We start from the raw sequence: 18,529 nt of genomic DNA on the forward strand, positions 1-18,529 counted from the left end.
TCATCATGGTTAAAGTTGAAGGTGAGTAATTTTTTTCAAATATAGTACAAATTTGTACTATATTTGAAAGAAAATCATTACCTTTTTCTCAATATTTTTTCAACTACTTTTGAAACTATACATCACAGAGAGAAGCTCTAAAATTAGGATTCTCCTTTAACTTGGGGGAAATCAATATATTTCTCCCAAGAAAAAATATTCTTGGGAGAAATATATTATCTTGAAGTTTTGGACTTCCTTTGGATATGAAACTACACTTTCATCATACATTTACAAGATTCAGAATAGAATTTCATTGGATATCAATGTAATGAATGGAAATTATCAAAAGTTAATTGATCTTGGAATTTATCCCTCATGTAAGTTTACCTCTTATTATACAACCAGTCAAAATATTTCAAAAATATCTCGGTAATCATCTTCATATTATCTTCGAGAAAACAGATTGATATTTCAGTTCTCAAGAATCCACCATTATTCAAATGAATTTATAATCAAACTATTGAAAAAAGTAGAAAATATAAATACATATATTTTTTACAAAGTTAAGAGTTAGTAATAAACATAGTTATCAATAATTAATTGAAAATTTTGCTATATTTTTCCTTATCCTCCAAATCCTTGCTTTTTACTCTTTGGTCTAATGCTGCTAGTTCCTTCCTAACTAACAACTCCAGGCTTTTATCAAGTTCAATCACTTTCTCGAAGTCCTGCTTTGCTTCATCGACATTCCAAACTTGGGCATGTGCTTTTGCTCTTCTGAAGTAAGCTTTGACATTATCTAAAAGTAGAATATAATTAAAATGCTCCAATGCCACTTTTTGCATGTACAGGTACAACACCTTTGTCTGATTTCAAAACTGTAGTACAGTGCTCAATGACTGCATAATAATCTCCTTCGTTCAGTTTGCACTGAGCATAATTCAGAAGTATCGGTATTTTCTGTTTGTCCATTTCATTCCATTCTGTATCATGAGGTTTTTCTCTGAAACGTTCCGTGTTTTAATCGTGAGAAAACAATCAAAGAAACAGTTACTTGAGCATCAGCTGTTCTAACATCCCCACTGCTTTTGCATACAAATCTGCTGCGTATTTATAGTTTTTATTTTTGTACTGTTCATTTCCTTGTTCTCTCAGTTTGGGAATGAGATCAATTTTCTCCTCTTCTGCCATCTGCCATGTTTCCTTCTCGTAACTGTCAGGTTGTTCTACTTTCACCAATTCTATAAAAGAAAATGTTATACAAATTTCAAGATTTACTTTCAAGGATGTATTCTTTTCAGTCTAGTAAATGTCGACACTTCTCTATTTTTCCCTAGAATAGAATAGAATAGAATTTATTCATCATTAAAATATCATACACATATAACATATACATTACTGGTACAATATTTATCAGACTAGTCGCACAAACTGAAGAAAAAGCAGCTTATACATTCAAATCTAAATATTCTTCAACATTGTAAAAGGCATTTTTTAGGAGAAGGTCCATTAAAGCTTTTTTAAATTGTAATTTTCAATATTTCCTAGTAACCTAGTTGTTTTGTTATAACATATGACTCCTTGATAGCTTGCTGAGTCTTGCTCGTGAGTAAGATAGTCTCAGTACATTTCCTGTGCGAGTATTGTGATCATGTATCATACTGTTTTTTGTATGGTGTGATTCATTTCTTTTGATATTCATAGTTATGAGCACAATATATAAAGACGGTACTGTTAATATAGCTAGATCTTTAAAAAATGTCTTGCATGATTTTTCTACAACGTATGCCAGTGATACATCTAATTATTATTTTTTGGATAACAAACACTTTTGTTAGGTATGCTGAGTTTCCACAGAATATTAACCCATTTGAGATATTACATTGTACTAATCCGAAATAGGCCAATTTGAGTACTTTTAGAGATACTGTTCCATGTAGTTGTCTTATTATGAAGCAGACTATTCAGTTTTGTTGTTAATTCATGAAAACAGTTCTATTTACATTAACAAGTAGACCGTTATTTGTGCACCATTATGAAAATTCATCAGCAGTTTTATTTGCAGCTTGAACAAAAAGGAGAAGTTCATTTTCTGCTACTGTTTGATAGGTATCATCAGCATATGTTATTGTTTTTTGTGGAGATACACATGAATTTTCAATATCACTTATAAATATTATACAGAGAAGCGGAGCCAATGTTGAGCCTTGTGGAACTCCTAATGAGACAGAAGCTGGTTGTGATTTCAATTCATCTATTACCACTATTTGTGACCTTTGACATAAATATGATGCTAGCCATTCTTTGGCTACTCCTCTTTTTCCCATTCTATACAGTTTCTCAAGTAATAAACTGTGGTCAACTGTATCGAATGCCCGGGATAGATCAAAGAATAAACCATATGGAAATTTCTTATCATTGAGGTTTTTGTAGATGTTGTCACACATTTCGAATATGGCAGATGTTGTTGATTTTTGCTGTCTAAAACCATGTTGACATTCTGGTATGAGTTTATAATGTTCAACAAATTTACGAAGTCGCAAATAATAGGCATAGTTAGATCTCATCTCGATTATTGTTCCACAGTTTGTTCCCCCCATTACGTCACACACAAAGTAAAACTTGATGCTGTACAGCACAATTTTCTGAGATATATTGCCTTCCAGATGCGTGTATACTAAAACTATGTTGCAACATAGGAGACTTAATACTTTTATTTAAAATGATCAACGAGCTGAGAACTACCTCCGAGCGTCTCTCCAAATTATCTCTACTTGTCCCCAGTTGTACAACTAGGCAGATATGCAAACCTATGTTTCGTTTCACAGATTCAACTACTCTTATCCCAAGAACTCTTTGATTAGCTAATTCTTTGAATAACCTTCAAATCTTCAATATATCAGTTTCCCGCTTTAAAAATCATATTCCGGACCTAATTATTTAATACTTTCAGCTTGGGCTGTTGTATTGTGTTTAGTGTTACTTGCCTGAAGAAATCTGATTAGTTCACATTGTTATACCTTATGATTTTTTCTTAATTGATCTGGATGTTATCTTACTATTTTGAAACTGTATTATCATTATAATTTACTTTCAATCCACTATATTGCATCGACTACTATCTGATAAAACATCCATGAAGAGAAAAACATTCCAGAATAACTAAAACAAGTTCTTGACTCAGATTATTAAACCAACTCTTATGTATTTCTATTGAAATCTGTTTTTCCGTTAAACAGCTGTTGTCCCCTTACGCACGACAACCCTCAGAAGTCGAAACTTGTGCGAGCTAAGGACTAACAAGGTCTAACCTTTTAACGTGTGATTCGTAACACGGGTTGGACGATAGAAAGTCAAAATTGATTGTCCGGCCTTGTGGTTCGAACCACCGGTTCACACAGCGGTTCATTGAGTTAGTGAAGCAAACCACCCACGTCAACCCACCAGGCTACCGTACAGTTAACAATTGTTTTGAAATGAAGGGATATGAATTTTCTGAAACGTTTTATTTCTGAGTAGTTCCAAATTGCTTTTCAGTTATCGTATTCTTTGGACAAAACTGTTTGACGGCATTATAATTGTCGGTAGTATTTGTGTAAGAAGTGAAGAGATAATCATTTTTAAAGGCCACTTTACGTTTTAAGTAATTTTCTTCATGCAACAAGCAATTTTGCGTCTGCACCAGCGTGCATGTACGGAAATAATTAGTTGCAATATAGTGACATTTTTGACGATTTTCAATGTGAGCAATATCGCAAAATTCACTACATATAATAAAGGGAAGCAAAATTTATGATAAGTTCTCTTTATTATGAATGTAGATATGTGAAATGAAAAAACACATTTGAAACAAATCAAATATCAACATTAAATATATGCATCACCACAGGCCTTGCTCAACATTTTTTTATGTTGATAATAAATAACATATGGAAAATTAATTGCCGTAATGTAGAACGGTATTTAATTGTGCAATATAAATACACGCAAGTTTCTTTCATTTAATTGTCCAAATGAAGTAAAGTGGCTTTGAGCATTATTGTGAAAGAATTTTTATCACTTTTTTACCATACCACAGAAATTGGTGTTTTTCACTCTAGTACATGATGCTGAATGGACATGTTATTTGTTAATTTCTTGGTTTATTCACGGAAGCTTGAAAGGTTCGTTTCTGTTGTAGTTATAGAAAAAAAAAAAATATTAAAAAAATAATGGGTAGAGAGAACAATATAGCGCTGTTGGAAATAAATTGGATAGTTCATTTGGACCACTTCTAACAAGTCAAATGAATACGAATGCATCATATAAGATCTCACGTATATGAATTCACTTGCATTATATGGAAAACTCATATAGTACATTGTACCATTTTGAAAAGATCATTTTCGCACGATTGTGACATGAGTCACATAAGAGTGAAAAGTTGTTTTCAAACACAAAACTTATTGTATGACTGCACTATTTTAGTACTTTGGCATACAATTGAAGCAAATTGTTTACACTACATACAATCGAAATCATATGGATACACTACCCAATTACCATACAGTAAAAATGGAATATAAATTATTTACCTATTTAAAAAATAATTATTGAAGGAATAGTTGATGAATATATAAAAGAAAGTAGTTTTCTAGAAACTGTTGTAAAATATCTAATGGCAAATTTATAACTTTTATAACCCAATCTCTTACCAATAGTAAATTCTAAATCCGAAGGATTTTTAAGGAAGTCATTTAAATCATTATATCCAATTCCTTCATTTTGCAGAGTCATTGCACAGCAATGTGTATTTCTTTGTTCTTTGGGTTTATTGAGATCTCTGAGGGTTTTCGCAACAAACGGATATTGTATAACAAGCTGCAAGAATATTTATTTGATATTTCACAAAATAAATTTTCTTGGAAAAACATACACTTTTATCCACAGTAAATTGTGCCACTTCATGCAAAGCCATTTTCTGCAAAATAGCTTCCCAGACTTCTAGTTTGAATTTTTTGCCCAGGACCAGCTCCAAGGGTTGTCCTTTTCCCATTTTTCTTGAATCGTCAAGTAAAGTTTTGTCATTATTACACAGCCTTGTTTGAAAGTGAAAATGGATCTAGAATGATTTTTTCCATACACAATTTTTCCATCGACATAATTCACACATACCTTTGTGCCATCCTTGAAATGAATTACCTCTTTACCAGCATAAAGAGTTTTTTTGACAATGAGATCTTTGTCAGTAGCCATGAGCATCAAATTGTGCTTTAGTTTGAGAACTGGAAGACAAACATATCTGTTTTGAAGACAAAAATAAATCACAGAAAAAACTAATTGAAATATATTCTAAATTCCAAATTGAAAAGTCAAATTTGTTTAAGTCTTGTCAAAATTTTAGATTACAACAACAAAACAGTATTGCCACATTTTCTGAATAAACTAGTTAATTGACAGACATTGGGTGTGTTCAGAAAGAGAAAGCGCTTTGCTGCATGCAGCAGCAGCTTTTTTAAGTTACTTTAATTATACACAGCAGCTGGATTCAGAAATTACTGTCTACTACAATGAGCGGTGAAGCGGTTTTAACCACTTGAAGTTGTTGGACGCACACATTAATGTTTATCGTTCACATTTTTTTTATTTTCCTTTTTTAATGTAGAACTAGAACCTACACTGTACAATAAACAAAGTTCCCAAACACCGAAGTGTAACATATTCGGTGGTTATAGTATTTTCCATTGATAGAACTATTGCACATTCAGTGTATTTCTATCTTTTATAATTAATGAAGAAATAGAGAACCGAGGTACACAAAATCTGCACCTGTTTTGCCGATAAAGAAAGTATTACATTGGTTTTAGATATGAATATTTCGAATATGTTTCAACGTTTTCAATAATATCGTCTATGTAGATTATCGAAAAATTCAATAAAACGTAAAACGAAGTTACGTGTTCATAAACCTTTAAAAATCACAATTTAAAAATCATTACCACAACCTTATCAGGAAGATGAGGATATGTGATCCTAATCACTATTCAATTATTCAAGTGTAACTTGTTGTTGTTGACGTATTTTTATTAATTGTTGTTAATTCTATTCCCCGTAGTCTCTATATATTTTACATGTCATTTTTTGAAACAAATAGCATTGACAATATGGCAACTCTGTAAGTGACATGTATTTCAAGTGTCAAATTATTTTGGAACGTTTGGATGTAATTATTTTGATAATTTTCATAGGACTTTGTGTTCTTATGATAGTGCGAGTTTTATATTTACTTTATGATGTATTTTTTTTACAACAGTGAAATTGAAATATTTTTACAGTTTATTTAAAAATACCTTTGAAAAATCATCCCCCAGACCCAAGTAACCTAAAACTTTTTGAATATTTGAAAATAACGGAAAATCTGCGTTGGATTTACATGATACTTTCTGCTTTTCATTTATAAATAAGTCAACATTAAAAATGGAAACGTCAAAGAATGGCAGCATCAATCATACCCCTTCAGAATCCTTGAAAATGAGAGAGCTCATAGAGGCTATCAATGAGTATTGCAGAACACGAACGGAAAACAGTGCATTGATTATCAAAAAGTTCCTCCAAGTATGTATATAATGTTCCAGTTCATACTTTCATAAATTCAATTATATTTGTAGGCTTACAGTGTTACCATTGATGCTAGTGCCTTCGATCCTGATACCAGTCTCGGTTCCCAATTTTACGTTAGTTTATATGAACTCCTGACGAAACTTGAACCACAGTCTCAAATGGCATGGGATTGTGTAGATGTTCTATGCAATGCTTGCCGCAACTGTTCTGCTAGACAAGCTCTGATAGATACTTATCAGTTTATTCCAACTCTATCCAGACTTTTAGGTGATCAACTCAGTAATGCAAAGAAAAAGAAGCTTCTAAGGTTGATGCAGGTAAGCAGAATTTACTATTAATTTATTGAGTATTTGAAATTGGGTACTATTTACTGATAGTACAACTCTGATGTATTTCAACAAATATTTACAACAATTAATACAACAATAAATTGAGATTAATTGAAAAAAAATATATAGGTTTGATATATACAGAATAACTTTAAATTTTGAATATCTTCTTTTATGGTCATTGCTAAATGTCCATAAATTATTACTGCTTGAACACAACCAAACTAAAATGTTTGGTTTTACATTGATAGATGAAACCCTTTCCTGTAATATTCAGTTTGATGTAATTCACAAAAGCTAGCATCAATCATATGGGGAAATCATTTTTGTTATTGATTTGACAGATTCTGGAAAAGCTCTATTCGAATATTTTTTGTACATATTCTCAGAGTTTCTTGGAAATAAATCATTGTTCATTGATATTTATATTATAGTTTCATATAATGTTTGATATGAGAATTGTTATGCTTTTAGGAACTTACATGTGGCATAAAACTATCTTGGCAAGTACCACATCTGCCTCATTTATTGAAGACTCTTACGAAATGGGTAGAAGATAATGATAAAGAAATTCTCTGCCTGTCTCTAGGCGTTTTAGTAAATCTTTGTTATAAAAATTTACCAGCAGTTTATATGTTATCCAGGATTGTGGATATTAAAAAGTTTCTTCGGTTTTGTTTACCAATGAAGGTAAGTATTTTTTCAGTCAATATTTGTGTTCTAAAGGACAAAACATCGCATTGCAAATTACTTTATTTCAGATTATAACAAATATGGAATAGTATTGAAATTTCCTCTGCCTCTGTTATTTGAAATGGAGACAGTAGAGCCAAAAAATGAGATTGGACAATTCTATTTTTTGGCGAATATTTCAAAAACAACCACTGATATTCTCGATCTGAAAAGGCATTATTCTAGTTCCCCATAATTGGAAACTTTTGTACAGTTTAAGTGACATTGTAGGTCATTCTCTTTCCAATGTATCAACAGTGGAATCAGCTAAAAAATGTCCTATTTATATAATATGGTTATATCAAATGTTGAAAAATAATTCATTTATTGGGGAAAAAATAGTTAAATTTCATTATCTTGAAAAACATTTTGCAGAGGTGTCGATTTCAAAGGCACCGCTCTTAGAACGTCTTAAGGATTTTCCTGTAATGCTTGTCTTTTAAAAGACTAACATATTTTATTCTCTATCATGTCTTTATAATAAGTATGAACATTTCATAAAAGTTGAACTTTCGTAAATTTGCAAAAAGTACATTTTTTGAGGATAATTTTCTTTCATATGTGTATATGTGTGTGTGTATATATGTGTATATGTGTGTGTGTATATATATGTGTATGTGTGTGTATATGTATGTATATATGTGTGTATATGTATATATGTGTATATATAGATATAATTTATTTTATTTTTTACATATTTTTTAATGTATAACCTTGTGACATTATCTATTTCGTATAGTTTTATTTCTTTTCAATATTGTACATTGACGTTTTCCTCTTTTTCATTTGTACTTCTGCTCTTGTGGTTATACAAATCAATCTGAGTAAATAAAGAGATTATTATTATTATTATTATTCAGGGGCCTTTAGTGGAAGTCCACGTCTGTAAACTGATGATAATACTTGATCATTCACATGACGATATTCCAAAAAAGACTCTGTTGAATCTTATCGAACCGACGTTTCTATCAGTAGTAGAATCTCTCACAAAGAACGATCCTCTGATGTTGAGATTGGTTGTTGATTTTTTTGTCGATGTGGTCAGCGGCGAAAATGCTGAAATCATGAAAGAATACCAGCATTATAGGGAACAAGTCAGCAGGCTCATACAGGTAAGTTAGTAGTTAGCTTTTATAGTGTTTTCATGAAGCTCTATGATATGACTATTTATAGTCTCGTCTTCAAGACTTTTAAGGTTTTGAAATGAAACAGCTGCTTTCGTATGAAGATTGAATTATACAAAATCACTTTTTTTACATTGAGTTTTTACGCCAAACATTCGTTATGGAATTGAACCAGATATCATTCACAGGAATGCTACACAATATAGTATATGAAAGAGATAAAATTTTACTAACATGCAACTGTCATCATCAATGGGGGACATTTATTGCCTCATCAGCACCATCTGTATATGAAGATGGTGAAGTAAAAAGTTAAAACCTTTTTTTTTTTCCAAAACTAATCTATCCTAAAAATATTCCCTTTCTCAATTTTTGTTTCTATTATATACTTTACGCTTATACTTTTCAGCTGATAAATGCGCGAACTCAAACTCCAGATCCAGACACAACCCCAGTAGCTCAGCACGACCCGGACTGTGTGAAACTCGTTCTCAAGTTCATATACACAATGGAAATGTACAAACTGACTGACCTCTCCACCTTATATCCTAAAATAATCATGCTAGCCCTGGACTGGTTGCATTCTGAGAGAGTGTCTTATCAGGCTTTGACTATTTTGACTACAATAACGCAACATTCCACCAAAACAGACGATGATAAAAACGTATTGAAGCTACTGGCTGCAAAACTACCAGCCTTTTTGTCGATTCTGCAATCCGAAGCTTCCCCTACCAATATGGAGGGCTGTCAGAGACTCGGATCCCTGCTTCAACTGCTCAGGACTATGTTGAAGTCGAATGCAATTTGTACTGAGGTATTACAGTCTATGAATGAAACAGTTTTGATGAAGCTCTTCGCCCCAGTGTTGGCCGATGAGCTGAACGTGACGAATTTGCCGAAGCTGAAAGTTAATGAGACTACTACTACTTCGACTGAGCATGTGGACACGTACGTGTACGCTGTGGGATTGGTGAATGAATTATCGCAACATGACGCAAGGTGGTTAGAGTTGCTTAGCACTTTGATGGAAAATAGGTAAGAGCTGTAGAGGTTATTGATACCTAAAATTAAATGCTCTATTTGCCAGAAAACGTAAATAATAATTATTTTTCTGAGTAATTACCTAGAGACACATATACGAGGTCTTTTCAAAAAATATGGTGAATGTTGAAATTTTGCAGGCTAAGTACATAGGATTAGTGATTTCTTTTTTTTTATGTTAGTATACTTGTCGCGAACATATGTTCACGATGAAAATGTTGAAGAAGTGAAGAAAATTGTTATGAAGAATCGTCAAATCACTATAAAAGAAGTTGCTGGGGATGTCGGCATATCGGTTGGCTCATGCCATGCAATTTTGTTGAAAGTTTTGGACATGAAGCGTGTTCATTCCAAAATTGCTGCATTTAGACCAATAAAACCGTCTCATGAGCATCGCTCAGAAACTGTTGAATGACGTCAAAGGTAACTCAGATTTGCTTAAAAGGGCCATAACTGTTGATGAATTATAGGTATATGGTTATGACATCGAAACCAAAATCCAATCGTCTCAATGAATAAACCCAGGAGGGCCAAGACCAACAAAAGCACGCCAAGTTTGATCAAATGCCAAGGTTTTGCTCACTGTTTTCTTTGAGTCATGCCTCAGCCACCGTATTCACCTGATTTGGCCCCATGTGACTTTTTCCTTTCCCATGAAAGGATGGCATATCAGATATGCTTCGAGGATTGGAATGATTCCTGGCACAAGTGTATTTTCTTATATCTGAGGAGGACTTCTCTGAAGGGGGCACAATAGAAATTGATGAATTGAAAATTGAATAAATCATTTTTGATGAAAATGAAAATTCATTTTAGTTTTTGAACAGACCTCTTATATTGCCATAGCAGGGTTGCCACTTTTCTGAAAAACCTGCAAAAATCAGTGAATTTTGTGTTTTTCAACATCCATGATTTGATTATCTATTAACCCCTTTTTAAAGTTTATGAAAATAAATTTTTTCACATCAAAAGGTGCTATCTAGATATAAAGTTCACATAAGAGTAGTAGTATTTGTAATATTTAAAATCTAGGTATATCTAGGTATTTAGATTTTACTAAATCTTCGCCTGGATTTATTAGACTACTTCTCATTTATTAGTATATACTTACTATAAGTGTAACAATGTTTTGGATGTTTCAGAACTATTCATAATTTATTCGCGATAGCCCTTTACGGAAGCGGAACCAAAGTGAAACAGCTGGTCCTGGAAATGTCGAGGTATCCAAGATTCCCCATCGAAAAGGTCGCTTCTGCAATGGAATCTTCACAGAACATGTTTTGTAGCACAGGCGATCCCAGATGCCAAGCAAACATTCAAAAATCAACTGACATAGTGTATCCCATTCTATCGTTTGCCCAGATGGAAATCTTGGACGATACTCTACGAGGTTTCAAGGTAAATTATGATGTGGTACGACTGGAATGCAGAACTGTAACGTATTTTGCAGAGATTGATGACAGAACAAAACTTCTCCAATGCTTCGATTAGCCAGGTGATGGAGCTGTATGAGTACAAAGTAGCTTCGTTGGCTCATTCAGAACTGTCTGCTTCGAAAAGCTTGGAGGCAGCTTCTGAGCGCTGTATCCATCTCCAACATCGGTTGGCTCAGCTGACAGCAGAGCACAACAAACTTGGACAGCTAATACATCACTATGAGAATCGGTTAGAGAGAACTAACAAGACAATGGAGGATATGGGGAAAGTCTATCTAGAGGGGAGGAAGCAAGCCGATGAAGAACTTGGTATGTTGTTTTCTCATTGAAGAATGGAAAGTGATGTTTTTTCATAGAAAACTGATAGGAATGAGGGTTTTATACAATAGAAATTGAAGTACACACCTGACACCGGAAAGGTTTATGGTGTCAGGTGTGGGCTCTGATCATAAAGTTGATCAGATTATAAAAATAATTGAATGAAATATAAGCAAAGCTTTCGTAGTCCAACACCAGACAGTGCTGTTTTGTCTTGCCAAAGTCTCATAAAGGGAGATGTTATCCCCTTCAATTTCTCAGGTTTGTCCTTTAGGAATAGTTGCTTCCAGCAGTGCATTCGTTTGTCTGTCTGGTGTTGGATCGCAAATACTTTGTTTTAGGGCTTTAGTTTCATTTTACCTTGCAGTGAAAGCTGCAGTGAAAACAGAAAACGAATCTTGTTCGGCAACCAGAAGTTGAATTGGTGATGGACTGCCTTAGAGAGCCCCAGTCATTATTTATTTATTCATCAATTTTAATTTTGTCCCCTTCAAAACATTCCCCCTTTTTTCAATACTCGAAGCAATGCTGATATGCACTTTTTGATATGTCGTTGAACTCCATCAGTGATTCGATTTTTATCTCTTTAATCATCAGAAAACAACGTCCTTTCATGGGTCTCTTCAATCTTGGGAAAAAGAAATAAATCGCAGAGGGGCAAATCTGGCGAATACGGTGGTTGAGGCATGATTCCGGTATTGTTTTTAGCTAAAAAATTACGAACAAGCAATGTATATATAAAGAAGGAAGGGGAGCAATATTCCTAGTTCTTCAAAGATGTCTACAAGGTCATGTTTTTGTGCTAGGGAGGATTTTTTTAAAAATATCAATCCATAAGATTGGATTGATTGGACTTGAGTGAAATAAAATACTCCATGTACTTCAGAGTCAACTGAATCATTCAATTTGTACAATAGATAGCATATTCTAGCCAACTTCTTAAACTGTATCAGAGATATATTTTCAAAAGATGAATTTGCATTTTTCCCCCTCAGATACCACGTGTGAATTTTTGTAGTTTTTCTTATTAACACTAGATCTATTTACCAAAACCACAGACATGCGGCTGGCTTCTGTTGATGTATACCTGATTTCATCCTTCTTTTTGCCCATGTTTGGCTACACCATACTGATGATAGACAAAACACGTGTCCTAGTGCTATGCCCAATAAAATTATCTTTTGGATTTTTATTTTACGTATTAATTTTCTCACACATTTTCATATTGAGACTTGGTGAAATTCTTTGTCATTTGTTATTGGCTACTTTGCAGCGAAACAAAATAAAAATGTAGCAGAAATCGAAAACAAGCTCAAGGAAACCAAGCTGAAACTGTTGGAAATGACCGAAGTTAAAACCAATCTCGAAGACCAGCTTTCTAAATGTAAACAGGTTATACAAAAATTGGAAGACAGTGGAAATAGACTGGAGAAGCAGTTACAGAAAAGGGAGGAACAACTCAAAAATGCAAATTTACATATAGACACCCTAAATTTGGTAAGGATGTTTGAGACTGCTTCTTACTCTTGACTGTTCATGTATAATTTTTTTTAGCAAAACCAGGATCTCCAGAAAATGTTGAGTCAGAAAGAAACCAAATTAGCAGAGGTTACTAAACAGTATATCGCCACGAAGGAATGTTTGAATACTATAACAAAAGTAGCAAATACTCATCTCGCTTAAAGGGATGAGTAACGTATCCATGAGAAAGCGTGAATGACTGAATCATTATTTTATATATTTGGATATACTATATTTTTAATTGAGGTTTTTCAAAGTCAATTTTACAATATCATATTTTGTACATTTTTTATTAGTAAGCAATTAAAATTGTTTGTTTCCTAGGTCCTAGGTTTTATTTTATTCTGATCAATTGCCGTACTCGCCACAAGAGATTAGCTCTGTCCTTACCACTTTAAAAAAAGAATTATCTAAGTAATACTTTTTAATATTCTTGTCAAACGTTGATATAATCATTAAAAAGTGATCTGGAGTTTAATCCCAAGACCAAACCGTTATTTTCAACACCTCGACAAGTGTTTCAATCACCAAGTGATCATCTTCAATTCTACACACGTAGAATTACAGCACATATGCACAAAGTCATCTTTTGGTGGCTGATGATATCTTTCAAGACAGTGAAATACTCGCAGTACAATTTGTTTTTCTCTTACTGACCGAGACTCCGACCGTTTTACCTTTTTTGACGTGGAGGGCCCGACCATGTCTCCCATTTTTTGAGTAGTTTGAGAACGGTGTAGAAATATAATTATGTAACGCTTAAACACTTATTAGCACTATTATTTTCACCAATTGTTATCACAACACGTCGATTGCTGACTAACTTAACTGTCAAACGTACAATTCACGCTGTATAATTCACAAACCAATGATACGCTCATGGCTGCAAGTACATTAGTGAGGACTGCAACGATGAGATGGAAGTTACTGTAAAGTGACACAGACAGAAATATCTTTGCGTACAGCGTTGCCACTAGTTGTAATAAATATCTAACACTATACAGAAAATAATGAATTTTAACTGATCAGTAATCAGGAAATGTATAAGTATTACTCATTACAAGCTCATTACTGATTTTTGTCATAAATAATACCTTTTAATCGTACTAGTATTGTGTATTATCTATAATGTGCCACAACTCTACTGCTTACTATATTTTGATTCTGCTATAAACTGGTAACGTTAAATTTAAATATGACAACGCGCTCTACTCTCAATCATTATTGGTTTTACTATAGAATGTGATATCTGGTTGTAACGTTTCTTCGATCATTTCAGAATTGAAATCAATCTGTTGAGTTACTACTTTGCTGATTTGTTTAAAATTTCAAAAAATATGGTGTACACATTGCAAGAACGAGTTGAGCTGGTTAGCCTTTATTGCCAAAAACCAAATTGTGCCCGAGCGCCTGCAAGGATATTTAACCAAAACCATCGCCATAAGTATGTACTGGAATTGATTTCAAAATTTGTGGAGACGGGTTCAGTAATGGATAAAAAAAGGGCACCCATTGGAATTGTGAATGATGAAGGAGCAGCTGTGGCGGTATTGGGACATGTCCAACTTGTGCCAAACACGCAATCTGCAATCTGCAGTTTCCGGTATTAGTCAATCTAACGTTTTCAGAATTTTGCATAGACACAAGTTCCATTAAATTAATTCATGAATTAAATGATGATGGTTGGGATCGAAGGCAAGAGTTTTGCGAAATTATGGCCGAGCGTATCAACAATAACCCAAATTTCTTGTACAACGTTTGCTTTTCTGACGAATGCACTTTTTTACTTAATGGAGGGGTTAACCGGCATAACTGTAGAATTTGGAGCGATACAAATTCTCATGTATTTCGAGAAGCTCACACTCAACATCCAGAAAAGCTGAACGTTTGGCTAGGAATTTTGGGAGACCACCTCTGTTTATTCTTGGTAATTTAACTGGCGAACGTTATCTTGAAATTCTGGAAAATGCGATTGATGCGTTAATAACTGAACAATTAGAAAACGATCCTCTACTACTTGAACAACAATTGCATTTCCAACAAGACGGAGCTCCTCCGCACTACGCCGCACCAGTTCGCCAATACCTCAATTTGCAATAGCCCGGTCGTTGGAATGGAAGAAGAGGTCCTATGGAGTGTCCTGCCCGATCTCCTGACCTGAACCGTCTGAACTTCTTGTGGGGACATCTCAAGTCCAAGATTTTTGTGACTCACCCTGAAAATTCGGACGAACTACGCCAAAGAATTGTGAATGAGTGTCGTCAAATAACTCCAATAATGCTGAACCATGTCAGAGACGGTTTTCAGTCAAGATTGTATCATTGTATGGAAGTCAATGGAGGACGATTTGAACATTTGATTTAAACACGCAGATTTGATTTTTTTGATTGCAAGCATGATGATAAAACTTGTGGTCAAAATTCAGCAATATTGCAACGAACTTCGCTGCCACACGTTTCATGTCCAAAATTTCCGAAAAAATTGCATGGCATGAGCCAACCGATGGGCCGACATCCTCAGCAACTTCTCTAGTAGTGATTCGACGATTCTCCATAACAATTTTTTCATTTTCTCAACATTTTCATCAATTATTGCTGTGCTGATGCGCCCAGGGTAGGCGTCGTTATTCACATCTCGCGCGAAGTTTGAACATTCATCTAATTTTTTGAACAGACCTCGTACATCCTTGAATACATTATATCTTCATTTCCTAATCGTATATTCCATACACACTTTGCACGAATTTTTTCTCAGTATTTCCCAAATGAGACTATATATAGCTCATAGTTGCTTCAAATTACACAATGAAAAAAATGATGATATACTTTCTGGTTCACAAATCAATATTTTGTACCTAACTTTTTAGAAATACGAAAGAGTTCAAATTCAGTCTTGTTCCCATTGGTAACTATTCTCGATAAAAGGAAAACCAAGAAATATAATTGTTTGTGCTCTGAATGTGAGTTTCGGTATACCAATTGTAGAATGAATTTCTGAAAAGTAGTGATAACTGGGAGTCATATTCAACTTAAAGGTGCGTACAACAATATATCGCTAACAACAAGGAATTGAATGAAAATAAAATGTATGTTATATGTTTAACTCTTCTCATCTGAATACTCAAGACAGCCTGTATTACAAACAAAATCATAATATGCTTCACAGCACGTGAGTTTCCACGGCTTGCTTCCAAAAAATAAGTGTACATGACGAAACAGATGACTGACAAAGTACAAATGCATCACACACACAGTCTTGTAGTGACTTTGAACAATTAACAACAAACAGTTTTGCAGTTTCATTGAGAATGTGCGGATATCTTCTAATTATTATTGCACGCTTTATATTAGCTTCACCTGTATGTATGTTTGTTTGTAACTCTTCTTTTCATTTCATATCGGGATCTGTTTTTGACAGAACTATCGATAAAGTTTAGATGAAAATAAATATATTTCATCAGTTCGGACTTCCATATCAATAAAAGCTGAAAATTTAAAAATTAAAAAATATCATTAACAAAAAATGACAAATAAAAATTGAAAGATTCCAAACCAAGTTACGTCACGACGTTTCGATTGTTAGTATCATGCGATACTTCGGGTGATAACTGGACTTATGGTCTAAGCAAATAACAAAATTATGCATGAAACTAAATTCAGTCGTGTTTGCCAAGAGAACTCTCAATAGATTTCTGAATTTCAGTTCAATGAAAATTATGTATCATGCAAACTTTGAAGCAGCTGCTAAATATGGCATCATGTTTTGGGGAAGCAGTTCTGATACGGAAAAAGTGTTTATCGTTCAGAAGAGAACGTTAAGAATAATCTTAAATATGCCATATAGGGAATCATGCAGAAGTATTTTCTGATCAAACAATATATTGACCATTTATGCAATTTATATTTATGACTGTTTAGTGTTCTTTTTTAGGAATAAATCTTAGTTTATTATAAATCCCTCACAAATATGAAACTAGGACTAGAAATATCAACTACCCTGTTCACAAACTCACGGTAACTGAAAATGAGCCCACAATACATGTGCATTATATTGTTCAATAAATTACCAGATGTGATAAAAGCATTGGTCAGCATCAATAATTTCAAAAGAGAAATAAAAAAGGTACTCATACATCTGGAACCTTATAATATTGCGGAGTATTTTAATGATAATTTTTAAAATTATCTTCATTTATGCATCTTATATTTCTATTAACGCAAGATTATTGGGTCTTGTAACCCTCAGTGACGTCATTTAATTATATTTTGTCATTATATGTTTATTGTATTGTTGACATATTCTGAAATAGATGATGATTATTATTATTATTATTATTCCTCTGAGATCTGACTAGTCCAGTTATCACCCGAAGACGATTGTGGATACTAACAATCGAAACGTCGTGACGTAACTTGGTTTGGAATCTTTTAATTTTTATTCTTCAGTTTTTGTTAATAATATTTTTTTAATTTTTAAATTTTCAGCTTTTATTAATATTTGAATTTTTAATTTTTTTGTTTGTTGCTTGTATGTTATTTCTTTGTAATTTCAATTTTTCGTTTGATAAAATTGTTATTTTCGGTTAATCTTTTTAATTTTTTTTCAGGGATTTCAAATCAATTTATATTATATGAGACAATGAAAGTCCGAACTGATGAAATACACCACGAAACATTATCAACCATCTTCAAACAAAAATAAATATAGTTTGGAAAGACTAAAAACACGCTTTTATAGCATACAAAACTAAAAAATGAAAAATAAATATAGTTTAAAAAACTCAAAAACATGCTTTTAAAGAATTAAAAAAAAATAATTTTTCAAAAATAATCTTAAAATAATAACAAACGAAAAATACTAGTAAAATAGTGATAAAAGTTTGGGCGCCATGTGCCATATTTTTTGTATATCAAGCGCTCGTTGCTTTTTTCACAATTATACTAGTATTTTTCATTCGTCATTGTTTTAAGCATGTTCATTTTTTTTAAACTTTTTAGTTCGATGTTTTTTAAAAGCGTGTTTTTTAGTTTTTTTAACTATATTTATTTTATACTCACTTTTGGATAAATTTGTCAAATATCTTTCTTCATTGGGTGTCTTGCTGCATTACATTCTTGCATAATTTTCAATTCTATATTTTTTTATGAGTGATGAAACCTCCGTGACTGGTAAAAAACAACTCCATTATAAAATTTCACATATAGTCAATGGGCATACTTGAAGACTGCCTGTAAATCAAATCATCTAAAGGAACAATTTGTTCAGACCAGTCTCAATAACTACTTCCCTGGCTAATACCATGAAGGGCGTTGGATTATATCCGACAGGCATCAGTGCAGGTATCTACAGAAAATTTCCTGCATATGCTGTTGGCAATACAACTGCCGCAATAGATTTTTAATTATTGGAACACACTTGTACTTGAAAATAAAAAATACATTATTCT

At 33.1% G+C, this 18,529-nt stretch overlaps 2 protein-coding genes across 2 annotated transcripts; one reads left to right on the forward strand and one right to left on the reverse strand.

Annotated features, from left to right (window-relative positions):
• Nucleotides 1-516: 516 nt before the first annotated feature.
• LOC111512588 (AH receptor-interacting protein) lies at nucleotides 517-5,375 on the reverse strand. Its single transcript, XM_023168727.2, has 6 exons — nucleotides 5,137-5,375; nucleotides 4,898-5,083; nucleotides 4,677-4,842; nucleotides 1,037-1,223; nucleotides 843-985; nucleotides 517-781 (listed from the first exon to the last, which is right to left on the reverse strand). The coding sequence occupies exons 1-6, from the start codon at nucleotides 5,221-5,223 to the stop codon at nucleotides 579-581; spliced, it is 972 nt and encodes a 323-aa protein (XP_023024495.2). The 5' UTR covers nucleotides 5,224-5,375; the 3' UTR covers nucleotides 517-578.
• Nucleotides 5,376-6,140: 765 nt separating this feature from the next.
• Nucleotides 6,141-13,407, forward strand: LOC111512586 (protein CIP2A). The gene is made up of 9 exons (XM_023168725.2): nucleotides 6,141-6,576; nucleotides 6,630-6,899; nucleotides 7,386-7,601; nucleotides 8,504-8,755; nucleotides 9,177-9,802; nucleotides 10,951-11,206; nucleotides 11,259-11,553; nucleotides 12,836-13,059; nucleotides 13,117-13,407. Exons 1-9 carry the CDS (start codon nucleotides 6,439-6,441, stop codon nucleotides 13,243-13,245), a joined length of 2,406 nt encoding a protein of 801 aa, XP_023024493.2. The 5' UTR covers nucleotides 6,141-6,438; the 3' UTR covers nucleotides 13,246-13,407.
• The last annotated feature ends 5,122 nt before the right edge of the window (nucleotides 13,408-18,529 follow it).

Source organism: Leptinotarsa decemlineata, unplaced genomic scaffold (genome assembly GCF_025532065.1).
Source record: "Leptinotarsa decemlineata unplaced genomic scaffold, Ldec_3_MD MMD2_tig00002082_RagTag_RagTag, whole genome shotgun sequence".
Classification (NCBI taxonomy): Eukaryota; Metazoa; Arthropoda; class Insecta; order Coleoptera; family Chrysomelidae; genus Leptinotarsa; species Leptinotarsa decemlineata.

Excerpts from the sequence above, each read along its gene's own strand:
- LOC111512588 (XM_023168727.2), bottom strand. The coding sequence starts at position 5,223 with ATGCTCATGGCTACTGACAAAGATCTCATTGTCAAAAAAACTCTTTAT. Across the intron at positions 1,224-4,676 it reads GGATTTAGAATTTACTATTG|AATTGGTGAAAGTAGAACAA; the intron begins GTAAGAGATTGG and ends TTTCTTTTATAG. Across the intron at positions 986-1,036 it reads TTAGAACAGCTGATGCTCAA|AGAAAAACCTCATGATACAG; the intron begins GTAACTGTTTCT and ends GGAACGTTTCAG.
- LOC111512586 (XM_023168725.2), top strand. The coding sequence starts at position 6,439 with ATGGAAACGTCAAAGAATGGCAGCATCAATCATACCCCTTCAGAATCC. Across the intron at positions 11,207-11,258 it reads ATACTCTACGAGGTTTCAAG|AGATTGATGACAGAACAAAA; the intron begins GTAAATTATGAT and ends CGTATTTTGCAG. Across the intron at positions 11,554-12,835 it reads GCAAGCCGATGAAGAACTTG|CGAAACAAAATAAAAATGTA; the intron begins GTATGTTGTTTT and ends GCTACTTTGCAG.